The sequence below is a fragment of the Urocitellus parryii genome, chromosome X (genome assembly GCF_045843805.1).
Source record: "Urocitellus parryii isolate mUroPar1 chromosome X, mUroPar1.hap1, whole genome shotgun sequence".
NCBI lineage: Eukaryota > Metazoa > Chordata > Mammalia > Rodentia > Sciuridae > Urocitellus > Urocitellus parryii.
In genome coordinates, this window is record NC_135547.1 from 85,072,114 (window position 1) to 85,086,091 (window position 13,978).

General features: G+C 36.3%; 1 protein-coding gene and 1 non-coding gene across 2 annotated transcripts; both read left to right on the top strand.

Annotated features, from left to right (window-relative positions):
• Positions 1–1,922: 1,922 nt before the first annotated feature.
• On the top strand, positions 1,923–1,998 carry Trnaa-ugc (transfer RNA alanine (anticodon UGC)). Its single transcript has one exon. It is a non-coding gene; the product is annotated as a tRNA-Ala (tRNA).
• Positions 1,999–4,475: 2,477 nt separating this feature from the next.
• On the top strand, positions 4,476–11,934 carry LOC113200238 (BTB/POZ domain-containing protein KCTD16-like). Its single transcript, XM_026413611.2, has 2 exons — positions 4,476–4,582; positions 9,880–11,934. The coding sequence occupies exon 2, from the start codon at positions 9,886–9,888 to the stop codon at positions 10,762–10,764; it is 879 nt and encodes a 292-aa protein (XP_026269396.1). The 5' UTR covers positions 4,476–4,582; positions 9,880–9,885; the 3' UTR covers positions 10,765–11,934.
• Positions 11,935–13,978: the final 2,044 nt, after the last annotated feature.

A 13,978-nucleotide genomic window follows, 5' to 3' on the forward strand; every position in this document is an offset into this window, starting at 1 on the left:
TTTGTGTATTTGTGTATGTGTGTGTATTGATATCAAGAATTGAACCCAGGGGCACTTAACCACTGAGCCACATCCCCAGCCCTTTTTAAAAATTATTTTTTAGTTGTGGATGGGCACAATACCTTTATTTATTTATTTTTATTCGGTGCTGATGATCAAATTCAGTGCCTCACACACATGAGGCAAGAGCTCTACCACTGAGCCACAACCCCAGCTCACATCCCCAGTCCATTTATTTATTTATAGATAGACAGCATGCCTTTATTTTATTTGTTTATTTTTTATGCTGTGCTGAGAATTAAACCCAGTGCCTCACACATACAAGGCAAGCACTCTGCCTCTGAGCTGTGCATGCAAGGCAAGCACTCTACCAACTGAGCTATATCCCCACCCTGATACCTTGTTTTAAATTAGAGCTTTTCAATTATACATAAAGTTGGGTTCATCCCAACAAGCACACACCAGCCCTTTTTATATTTTATTTTGAGACAGGGTCTCACTAAGTTGCTTAGAGACTTGCTAAATTGTGGAGGCTGACTGTGAACTCCCAATCCTCCTGCCTCAGGCTCTCAAGCTTCTGGGATCACAGGCAATGCACTACCCTGCCATTTTTAAGTTTTTTGAGTAACCTCTGTACTGATTGCCATAGGGGCTGTACTAATTTATATTACCACCAGCACTGTACAAAGGTTCCCTTTCCCTCACATCCTGAACAACTGAGCATTTTAAAGTATATTTACCAGTTTGTGTATCCATCACCACTATTTAATCCTAGAGAATCCTCGTCACCACCAATAAAGAAAAAAAAGGTGATTGCCAAAAAAATTACTATGTAATCAACCACTCACAATACCCCAAGAGACCCAGGCCCTGGCAATACTAATAGGCTTGCTTTCTCTATGGATTTGTCCACTCTAGATTTTTCATAAAAATAGAATCACACAATATATGGTCTAATATAATATATACAAGGCTCATGATGTTATGAAGATCCAGATATCATGATGTATCAGCACTTCATTCCTTTTTGTTTTATTTTACTGTGGTGGAATACACATTATAAAATTTACCATCTTAACTGTTTTCAAGTGTACATTTCACTAGTATCTACACAGTTGTGCATCCGTGTCCAGAACTTCTCTTTAGTGCTTGGATTTGAATACAGGGCCTCATGAATAGTAAGCAGGCACTGTATGCATGAGCTACAACCCTAGTCTCTGAACTTTTAATCTTGTAAAACGGAAACTTTATGCCCATTAAGTGCATACTCCTCATTCTTGTCTCCATCCCTTCTTCCCAGGCCTGAGCAACCACCATTCTACTGAGCAGTCAAAAAGTTTGACTGCTGTGCTAGGGATTTGTTTCAGTGGTTGAGTGCTTGCCTAGTATGTTGCAAGGTGATGGGTTCAGTCCCCTGTGCCACACAAAGAAAGTTGACTTTTGTAGGTAATCCATATTAGTAGAATCATAATGGTATTTGTCTTTTCATGTCTGGACTATTTCAGTTAGCATAATATCCTCAAGATTCATTCATTATTTGTATCATATCTCAGAATTTCCTTCCTTTTCAAAACCAAATATAATACAGAAGAAGGAAATGGAGAGAGAATGGAGGGATGGGTAAGGGGAGGCAATGCAGAATTATTTCTTTTTAAAATCATGTTATGTGCATATATAAATATATCACAGGGAATTTCACCTTTGTGCATAAGTAAAAAGAACTAATCAAATATAAATAAATAGATGAGTGAAAGGAAGTCTAGTAGAGTACAGGAAGAAGAATGGAAGAGGAGAGAGAGGGACAGAAAATGGAGGGATCATGAAATAAGATCAAATTCCATGCAGGTGTGTGCTTGTGGTGATGAACCCAACTTGTATGTATAATTGAAAAGCTCTAATTTTTTTTTTAAAAAGGTATCAGGGTGGGGATATAGCTCAGTTGGTAGAGTGCTTGCCTTGCATGCACAAGGCCCTGGGTTCAATCCCCAGCACCTCACACACACAAAAAAAGATATCAAGGAAAAAGTCAGCATAATGAAAAAAAATAAATAAATAAAAGGGAGAACAATATACTAAAGAAAAAAACTAAATATATAATCACATTTTGTTTATTTTTTCATCCATTTGAAAATACTGTGTTGCTTCCACCTTTGGCTATTATGAATAATGCTATAATGCTGCAGTGAACATAGGTGCACAAATATTGACAGGATCTCTCTGAGTTGCTTAGGGCCTCACATCCTAGCCGCTGGGATTACAGGCTTGCACCACAGAGCCCGCTTATGCAAGAGTTTATGTCTGGATTTTCTAATCTATTGGTCTGTATATCTGTCTTAATGCCAGTATCACACTATTTTGATTACTTAGCCTTGTAATAAGCTTTGAAATCAGGAAGTAGAGATGTCTAATTTTGTTCTTTTTCAAGATTGTTTTGGTTATTTGGAGTCCCATATGAATTATACAATGGATTAATCTATTTCTACAAAAACTGCCCCTGGGATTTTAATAGGATTGCATTGAATCTGTAGATCACTTTTGATATTATTGACAGCTTAATGATATTAAGTTTTTAAAGACATGAGCATAGGATATCTTTCTATTTGTGTCTTTAATTTGTTTCAGCAACATTTTTTAGTTTTCAAGAGTACAGCTTGTTTAAGTTAATTTCTAAGGGGTTTTTTTGCTGCTTTTTTATGAGTGATAAGAGTAGAATTTAGGTGCTGGGGTTGTGGCTCAGTGGTAGAGCACTTGCCTTGCATACATGAGGCACTGGGTTCAATCCTCAGCACCCCATAAAAATAAATAAAATAAAGATATTGTGTCCATCCACAAATAAAAAAAATATTTTTTAAAAAAGAGTAGAATTCATTGAAAAATAAAACAAGAACAGAACTCTCACAGTGAGGAGAACCGATAGCAGGTTTTCCCTTTTTGATGCTATTTTAAATAGAATTATTTTGCTCATTTTTAAATTATTCAGTGTGTGGAAATACAATTGACTTTTGCATAATTTTATTCCTTGAAATTTTGCTGATTTGTTACTTCTTTTTAAAATTGGTGCCTTATAATTATACATAATAGTGGAATTTGTTGAGATATATTTATATATGCAGGTAACATAATCTGGATTGTTTCACTTAGCTTGTTGTTCTCTAGTTCTATTCACGTTCCTGCAAATGATGTAATTTTGTTTTTTAAAACCATAATATTGCTAACACTATCTCTCAGAAATCTATTTGACTGACAGAAGTTTCAAGTTCAGAGAGAGGTGACTATCACAACATTCCACTTCCTTTTTGAAAAATCCTCATTTTATTATTTATTTGTTTTTGCAGTACTGGGGATTGAAACTAGGGGCGCTCTACCACTGAGTTACATTTCAGGCCCTTTTTATCTTTTATTTTGAGACCAGGTCTGTCTAAATTGCTGAAGCTGGCCTTGAATTTGGGATCCCCCTTCCTCAGCCTTCTGAGTAGCTGAGATTTAAAAAGTGTATGCTACTACATCTGGCTGAAAAAGTCACATTTTATTTCAAAGACTAAATTAGAAGATAAAAAGAGAAATTGCTTCTGAAATGAAATAATTTATTTTACAGATTTTCATACAGGATAATAGGTTCATTCTTTACTTTGACTATGTAGACAATCTGAAGAAAATTAATTTAGGTTTTGGGAATTAAATAACCTGCCTTTCTTGACTCCAGCATTTAAAAAATTTAATACAGTTCCTTGTAGATAACATTTTTTTTCCCCCTCAACCATCTTCATTGATCTGTTCTTTCTGCCTGGAATACACTTCCTGCTTTTCTTCTACTAATTCTTATTTATTTGGTAAAATTGTTTAGTCACATCCTCCGGCAACCCTTCAGGAGTCCCTGATGGCCTAGGGGGTCTTTCCTTTGTGTCCTTTCAACACTGTATGCTTAGTTATTTCCATGACACTTAACATTTTATATTCGTTTGTTCTCCTGGACTAAAGAGTAAGTCTTAAGAATGAAAAATGTGTTTAATTTATTTCTTTATCCTCAGCATTTAATATTATCTTGCACACAGGACACTTAGTAAATTATTTATTTGAACAAAAGAGACCATTTGAGTTATTATCACAGTAAAATTGTTAATCATACCTATACATTCAATTTTAGAATCCAGCCAACGCTTTAGTAAAAAAAAAAATACATTCAGGTAATTTGCATGTGCTAAATGTTTATTTGTTTTGCTGGAACCAAGAAAATGATGAGCAAAAATTCTCTTTTACCTCCAAATTCGACTCCTTTAACATCACCACCATGGTTATCTTATTCTCTCTCCTTTGCTTTCTCCTCAAACTGCAGAATGAAGAGCTTGCCGTTTTCTATCTGGGAGGCGGGCAGCGGAGGGAACCGAGTTTGTCACAGAAGGGGAGGAGGGTCTACAGCCTTGCTAGTATTAAAAGGGAAAACTCTGCTCAAGCGCCAAAGCGCACAGCCAGAGAAAGGAAGGCGAGCAGGAAGTCATTTCACAAGCAGAGCTGAGCTGGCAAGGCAGCAAGACACACAGGGACTGAGACTGCTTAAGAATATCGCAGATACTAGAGATTCAAGGTAACTACTCCATTGATCTCCTTGTTTTTCCTTTCCAGTAAACTGCTTCTGGAATTCAGGAGCTTCTGCATTTGAGCTGGGGATGCGCATGTCTCTGTTTGTCCTTTCTCTATACGGAGAGAGGACTGCATGTTAAACCTGCTGATTGGAAAGCAGGCTACAGATCCAAAAATAGGGGAGGCTCTTTCTGCAGGGCAATTCTGAAAACTCAGATTGCCTTTTATCATTTGGTTAATTGAAAAGTAAAATTTTTGTTTGTTTTTAAGCACCTGGGTACTGGCATTTCATTTTTATGAGCAGGCTAAAAGCCATAAGTATAAACTAATTGGAAAAGGAAGGGAATGCTACTGAGGATTTTTTCCTGCAAGTAGAAGAAAAACTATTTCTTATTTCTTAAAGTCGTTTTCTCCTTTTGTTTACACTTCCAGTTCAGCTGTTATCTTCTCTGATTTTGTGTATCTCTTAATTGGAGCATCAGAAAAGGTGGGAACCACATTTAAAATTGGTGGATTCATTTTATAAGTGAGTGTATATTTCAGACAAACTGGTCAGAGAGGGGAGAGAGAGAGGAACGGAGGGCAAAGAAGGAAGAGGAGGGAGAGGAGAAAAAAGGGAGAGAGGGGGAAGAGATTAGGACAGAAGGATTTCAGATTTAATAAAATTGGAAGTTGGTCATTTATAAATTGTCTGATTTCCTTAGAAAACTCTTTACATTTTCAGGAAGAAATCAGGCATCTTAAGAAGAGATAATACTATAGTTTGTTTTCATATAGTTGACATTTTTTTTCCTTTAGAAACAGTGGATCTTGGTTCTAAGTACTACAATTAAGAAGATTATTTGTAGAAAGGGAAGGATGAACTTGCTACTTTCCTCAGTGCCTTTGAAACATTGAAGTGTAAAGCTAAGTTCTTCTGGGCTTGCAGTATACAGCTGGGTTTAAGGACTTTTTTTTTTCATCTGGTTTAAATCATTACTTTACACATTGTCTCATTTACTTCCTCCTTTACAGAGATTTTTATTTCTTTGATTTGCTGAGGCAAATAACCACAAATCCTTATCAACCTCTGATTTATACACAATAAATGAGACATTTCAAGATTCCTTAAAAAACATTTGCCAAGCAAGCATTTCAAAAACTGATGGATGGTTAGATTTGAATGAATTGCTTTTTGCTTCCTTGGGAGCAAAACCAGTTGAACAGAAAATACTAAGAAAGGAAAAGGAAGAATATTAAAAGATTTTTATATGCAAATTGCAAATACATGCAAACAAATAATAATCTTTCTATTTGGGAAGTATACCCTTCTTGACTTCATGTTATGATAATATTCCAGGGGCTCTTTCGAATTAGACTTTTTTCGTTAGTGAGGGAACCACCTCCATTTTTATTTCTTAAAAAAAAAAAAAAACTCTTCTCAGATTCTAGCTTTCAGTGTAAAATTTCTCAGAGAAAAATTATATTTGTGTTTAAAAACATATTTGTGATTGTACCAAAGAGAGGAAGCAGTTAAACGTCCCACACAGCTCTAGGCTTAACTTTTCTTCTTCTGACTTCTTCCTCCAGAAACAAAGGCTGGGTCATTAGAATTCAGCTAAAAATTTTGTACTTAATGTAAGAGGCAAAATCTAATACCCAGCTTGACTCCTCAAATTGAATGTGACTCTCACTTATAGGATTTTAAACTACTAGTTGACCTGGGCAGAAGTCTCTTCAAAGCAACAAGAAAGAAAAGCAAATAATAAATTTTCACTACTGTTTTTCAAATGCTTATTTGTGCTATAAAATGATCTGTTTTATTGTACAATGGGGAAAAGCATTTGGGACTTTTGTCATTGTTTTTGGAAGAAATAAATAAGACCTCTTTTATATTCAGAATCCTGCAAAATCTAATATATGTACACTTCTTGTTCTTAAATGTGTATTCAAAATGAATTTCTATAAATGGATTTCCTTTTTTTTTGATACTGAGGATTGAACCCAGGGGTGCTTAACCACTGAGCCACATCCCTAGCCCTTTTTAAATATTTTTTTAGAGACAGGGTCTCACTGAGTTGCTAAGTGCCTCGCTAAGTTGCTAAGGCTGACTTTGAACTTGTGATCCTCCTGCCTCAGCCTCCTGAGCTGCTGGGATTATAGGCATGCACCACCACACCAGCTTCTAAATGGAATTCTAGTCATATACTGTGGGATTGTGAAAATAATGTCACATTTTAGTGTGATTTAGTGTTACATTTGTTTGTTGGTGATTTACTCATCATTCATTAATTATTTACCACAGGCTTGCTAATCACCAGACTCAGTGCTGGGGATTCGGAAGTTTAAATTAAGATTACTTTGTGGGGCTGGGTTTGTGGCTCCGTGGTAGAGTGCTCGCCTAGCATGCATGAGGCAGTGGGTTCAATACTCAGCACCACATAAATGTAAAATAAAGATATTATGTCCACCTAAAACTTAAAAATAAATTTAAAAAAATATGCCCAGTTGCTTCTGACAATTAAGGTCTCTAGGATTACCAACATCTTTAAAAAAAAAAAAAGATCACTTTGTGGGCTGGGGCTATAGATCAGTGGTAGAGCACTTGCCTAGCATGCATGAGGCACTGGGTTCCATCCTCAGCACCACATAAAAATAAAATAAAAGGTATTGTGTCCACCTACAACTAAAAAATAAATCTTTTAAAAGAGATTACTTTGTTGCCTTAGGCCCAAACAGATAAATAAATAAATAGTTCTAGTTCTAGTATGGGCTGAAAAATTCTCCAATAGAGATACTTATAAACTGCAGTGATAATGAATATAAAAGAATGGGATGAAAAGTTAGGATATTTCATTTTAGCAGGATTTCAGTGGATCGCTATGAGACTTCTTTTGCCATAATCAATTCAGTGAAAAGCAATCTTTTATTGCTTTTCCTGAGACAAGCTAAGGAAACTAATGTAACCTACCATCTGTTAAGCATTTATGATATGCCAGGTGGTGTGTTAAGTATTTTATTTGCCTTAAATATAATTTTCTCATCTTATTAATTAGGGTATTTTATTGTATCCGTTTTCTGGAAAGGAAATTGAGGCTCAGAGAAAAAAAAATAGTTTGCCTAAAATTATTCAGCTAGGGGCTGGGGATATATGAGTGCTTGCCTCACATGCACAAGGCCCTGAGTTCAAACCCCACCCCAACACACACACAAAAAATTACTCAGCTAGTAAGTAGCAGACCTGGGATTATATTATATTATTTCACAAGGAGGGACCAGGAGCTTGGGATGGTTAGAGTAAAACAAGACATTTCAAGCAGAAGGAATCATAAGTTTGGGGCATGTGAACATGAAAAAGTGGATGAGTTTGTGGAACTGACCTCATTGCATTGTTACAAATAATTAATTGAGTGATCACATGAAAAGGGATCAGAAGAGCACTGGTATATAGTAAGTGCTTCGTAAATGTTAGCTATTTTTAGTACAGCTCATATATTACTACTATTACTGTTACGTTAAGGAGTAGAAAGCCATATGAGTTGTTTTTTTTAAATCCAAGATTTTCAAGTTTAATAAAGAAATAGGAGGAGGTTGACCTTATTTGGGACTTGAATTGGTCTTTGAAGTACAGGTGGATGTCAAGGAGAAGGAATAAGGTTTTACAGGGGTCGGGGAGATGTGAATAAAGACAAAAGACAAAATGAAAAACTCACAACCCCCCACCCTCCAAATTTAAAGCAAACATCATTGACAATGATCAATGACCTTTATCTTTTTATTTTCTATGTGTAAAAAAGTCTTGGCAGATAATGATCAAAAGGGAGCAGTATAGCATAGTAGTTAATAACATGGACACAGGTGTGCTATTGCTTGAATTTGGACATCAGCAAAACTACTTATTAGACATATGTTGGACAAGGTTTTTTTTTTTTTTTTTTTTTAATCAGGGATAAACTCATCAGCTAAGAACAATACCTAGTGCATAGGAAGTCCTATATAGTATTAGGAATTCTTGTAGATAGCTTTAAATTCCAAGGTAAGGGGTTTGAATTTGATGTATAGGCAAAATGGAACCACCAGAGATTGTTAAACAGATATGACATGATAACAACTAATCTGATAGCAAAATTTTAAATACCTTGGTTTGGCTGTGTGTTAGCAGGAGAGAATAAATATGACTGGGTAGCAACCAGAGATGGACAGACCAAACTGTAGATTCTTATATGAGTGAAGAATAAGAATAGGAAGTAGCAATAATAAACTGTATGCAAGAGATATCATAAAGAAATAATTTCTAGGTTAGTGAGAAATATGGATGAGAAGAATGAATAAATCAATAGCATGTCTGAGGTTTCTGAATTTCAAATTTAGACTACTGAAAAAATTGTGGTACTACTGATGGGAGGAAAAGTCAGAAAATTTGACCTGTTTGGGCTGGAAACATGAAGAGAAATAATTTTTTTTTTTAAGAGAGAGTGAGAGAGGAGAGAGAGAGAGAGAGAATTTTTAATATTTATTTTTTAGTTCTTGGCGGACACAACATCTTTGTTGGTATATGGTGCTGAGGATCGAACCCGGGCCGCACACATGCCAGGCAAGCGCGCTACCGCTTGAGCCACATCCCCAGCCCGAGAAATAATTAATAATAACTTACTTTTTAAAAAACACTTTGATGTACATGAGTGATTTTGAACATGCTGAATTCAAGGTGCTGCCAGGGCAGTCAGAAAATGTTGCTAATATAGAACTGAAGTTTAGGAAAGAGGTCAGGATTTGCAAATCATAGAGAACGTGTACAAGGGTGTACATTACATCAGGAAGTTGAAAGTAATCTGGGTTTTCAATCACTGGGAGAGTGAATGGTAAATGTGGTGGGTGCATATATATCTAAAACCATAAAATCCATTTTGCAAGAATGCATACAAACAAAAAGATATATACTAAACTTATCAGAATGGTTGCCTGTGTTGGGGGCAGTGACAGAAATGGAAATAGAGTAAGAGAATAAAGTAAAAGAATTAAATGAGCATCATTGAGAGGGGGCCTTGCATGAACTGTGATAACCTGCCATCATGAAATGAGGAATTACTATCGTCAGAAACATGTGCATTTAGAAGGACATTAGGAATCATTGCAAAGCTAAATCATGCACTATTTTTTCTATGTTGTCATCCTCAAGCTTAGTTAATTAGTAAAAGGTCATGCTTTTGCTTGAGTTTCTTGATATGTACAATGTGTATGTGTGGAAAAATTTTTGCTTATAAACAGAATAGGGACATCCTGTAAATCCTTACTTAAAACCAATTTGTTTTGCTTTTGCAGGTCAATATGGCCATGCCAGAAAAATCCAGTTGTACCAAACCAAGTGAGGATTTCAGTCATTTCCCTCAGATTATTGAACTCAATGTCGGTGGTCAAGTGTACATCACTCGCTATCCTACTTTGATCAGCATTCCTGGTTCCCTGCTCTGGGAAATGTTCAGTGAAAAGAATCTTTGTTCCCTGACCCAGGACAACAAAGGGAGGTTTTTCATAGATCGAGATGGTTTTCTCTTTCGTTATGTGCTAGACTACATGAGGGACCGGCAAGTAGTGCTTCCTGACCACTTTCCAGAGCACGGTCGGCTCCAGAGAGAAGCAGAATACTTCAGGTTGCCAGAACTGGTCAAGATGTTGGCTCCTAAAATGAATAAGCTCAACTCAGTTGGCAATGACCTATGCCAAAATGACCTAGAAGAGCTATCTCCCAGCATTGACACCATGTTTAATCCCTCTTCAAGTAGTATTGTCCATATTAGTGGCCCTGATAACCCTCTAGCTCTGACAACAGGTGCTGGTTCTCATCTCAAGAAGGCAGGCTTCATCACTATAGGCTATCGAGGCTCTTATACTCTGGGTCGGGACAGCCAAACAGATGCCAAATTCCGCCGTGTGGCCCGAATCATGGTGTGTGGTAAGATCTCCTTGGCCAAAGAAGTGTTTGGAGATACTCTGAATGAAAGCAGAGACCCTGACCGTCCTCCTGAGAGATACACTTCTCGATACTATCTCAAATTCACTTTTCTGGAACAAGCCTTTGACAGACTAGCTGATGCTGGCTTCCACATGGTAGCATGCAACTCCACTGGCACCTGCACTGTCACACATGACCAAACAGATGACAAGATCTGGACCTCTTACACTGAATATGTTTTCTACCGTGAGTGACACTAAAAAAAACAAAAAAATCACCTGGAAAATACAAACCGAAAAGTCAACTCTCTTTCCTCTCTCTGTTCTAGTGTCAACTATCTCCTTTAGAAATAGACACATTACTCTTAGGCCTTGAGTCCTCTGTCTAATCATGGACAATGTCACCCCCGTCACTGTAACCAGTTGAACCTTATTTGGCATTTTCTTCTTACACATCATGCCATTTTATCTGGCTTCCAACCTGCCTTGTGTTGTATATTTGGATACCTTCTGAGGGAAAGTATTAAATGTGAATAGGCATGTCTATTCACATCGCTATAGATAGTAGAAATGAATTTGTTGGGTGAATACAGATAGAGCCACAAAATTTAGTTAGTTGAGAAATGCTGAGCCATGGTTTCCAAACTTTCTTAGCACTCCACCAAAGTGTGGATATACTTACATGACTTATTATCTGTATTCACCTAGGTAAAGCCCTGTATTCTCCATTCTGAGCTAGAGATTGCTATAGTAATATGCTATTTTTTCTTTTTGCAGTAGTGGGATCGAATTCAGATCTTGCATCCATGCTAGGCAAGGCTTTTACCACTGAGCTACATCACCAGCTCAGGAATATGCTTTTTAAAAAGTGAACACACACACACACACACAGTTGCTATTATTTTACCAGGCTTAGTGGAAGAAGTTGACAAGGGTCCTCCAAAAGGTTCATAGAAAGATCAACCAATTCTCAAACTATCAATTGCTCTTAACAGAATGTGGGTGAAAAGACCAGGTGTGGTAGCACATGCCTATAATTTCAGCTACTCAGGAGACTAAGGCAGGAGGATTACAGTTTTGAGAATATCCTGGACAACTTATCAAGGCCCTGTCTAAAAAGGCCTGAGGATGTAGCTCAGTGCTTACCTAGCATGTGTAAGGACCTGGATTAAAAAAAAAAGGTGGGTGAAGAAAACAATTTCTTAAGTGATTATTTTCAAGAATAAAAGGCTTGGCACTAAAATTCATTTTACCTGAGAAAAATAGGATGAGTACCATGGCTATTACACAGGTATAAGCAGATATGCCATTTTAAAACACTGCCCCCAAATACCTGTCTTATTCATTAGCATTGTAGATATGGGAAGGGTAAGAAAAGTATGTAGATAAGGGAAGGATAAGAAAAGAATTGTTTTATGTAAATATATATATATATATATATATATATATATATATATGTGTGTGTGTGTGTGTTAATTTGGTTTTCACTGGTCAAATAGTTGGATGTATATGTCAGCTGTTAACTTGTTTTTTTCTTGACTAGCTGAAGTGAATATGTATGTTTTTATCTGGGAGTGGGAATGGGAGAAGGTAGAAGATGAAGAGGAAAAAAGAGAACTAAAAAAACAATAAATAAAAATTCATCTTCTGAAGCCTCTACTGATAACTTTTTATTATACAGGTTGAAAGTAAACACCCTCATACAAAAACATCAGGGAATTGAGACAAATGATTGGCTTGCTGGAGATGATGAGACAAGTCAAGAAAAAGAAACTTTGAGGGCCCACTTTAGAAGATCTTTATCACTATTTTGAATAGCTTTATAACACCCCAGTGATCAAATATCCTTCTCTTCCTTTATTCTTTGCTTTTTTGTCCCAACATCAGCCTCTATTTGTGCTTGTTACCTTTCAAATGATTTTCTAGTCAGGTTTCTTGGATTGCAAGGAACTAAAACCCATTTAAAAGTGCATACATGCATCAGGGGTGTGATTGGGTGGGCATTTTAAAGATCTGTTTGCCTTACAGAGACCAATAACAGGAAATTAAGTCCAATTGAGTTTCAAAGGCCTGGGGAGGTGTTAAGAACTGTTCTCTCTTGTCTTTCAGAAGCCACATAGCTCTTCTTTCATCATATCCAGAATCTATTAGTTCCATATTTCTCCTTCCACACAGATCACCTTCTTTTCCTCAGCTTGTACCTGGCTTAAACAGTCATGTCAGCTCTTATGTGAACAGGAATTATTAGCCATTGTTTCCATAGTTAACTTTATTGTTGTTGTTTTTTTTTTTCTGGTACCAGGGATTGAATCCAGGAGTGCTTCACTGCAGAGCCACATTCCCAGCCCTATCATTTTCATTTTTAAAAACAGGAAGCAGGCTTCTAAAATATAAGATTATGGAAATGGAGGAAAGGCATTCAAGTGCTGGTTGGCCCTAAACATGGCAAAGGTCTGAGACTCAGAAGAAAGTCAATTGAAGTGGAAAAAGTGTTAAATGTGTTAAATCATCCATGTGGGGAAAACTTGCAATATCATCAATGTTAGCTAATGAAACTTATTTTATATATCAATTTTTTAAAAAATATTATCATTGGTTCTATATCTTCAAAGCAGTTTTAGGAATTTGCATTAGTTTGAAGAAAAAAAAAACACCAAAAACCCAGCTGACATTATTATGTGTTACTTCACCAAAGTAGCAGTTATCTTTTTAACATAAATTTTCTATAACTTATTTTTTAAGGTAGTGAAGTTCAAACTTTGGCTAATGAAAATTTAAAAAGAAAAAATTTTTACTGGGATTTCTGTTATATTAAACAAATAAAAGTAATGAACAGGCCACTCAGCTAATATCCAATGTCTTATATTTATCTGGGAATCATAAGGTTCTATGGTTCAAACCATAAGCATGGTTTAAGAACTAATTGTTTTGAAGTCAAACAGATTAGTGCTCTAAGAGGGCAGAGGTGAGGAATTTTAGACAATGTACAGAATCAGCTTAATGAGGAACTTGTGAAAACCCCTAATTTTAATTTCCCTTAATGGAAGAGAACTTGGCTACTGAAGAAGTTGTTAGTGTTTCAAGGAGAAAATTGACTTTACAATCATTAATTTGACCTAATATCTAATTTTTAGTTAATACCAATTTATACATGGCAGACATAGTCTTGGGTATTTATTTGTGTTAATTTTTTTTAGAGAGAGAGGGAGAGAATTTTTTAATATTTATTTTTTAGTTTTCGGTGGACACAACATCTTTGTATGTGGTGCAACCCGGGCCGCACGCATGCCAGGCGAGCGCGATACCGCTTGAGCCACATCCCCAGCCCAACTTGTGTTATTTAATTCCTAAAACTTATCCTGAGAAATTGGTACTGTTACACCAGTTAGTTTGAGAAAAACTTTTTTTTTTGGTACGGGGGATTGAACCCAGGTACACTTAACCACTGAGTAACATTCCCAGCCCATTT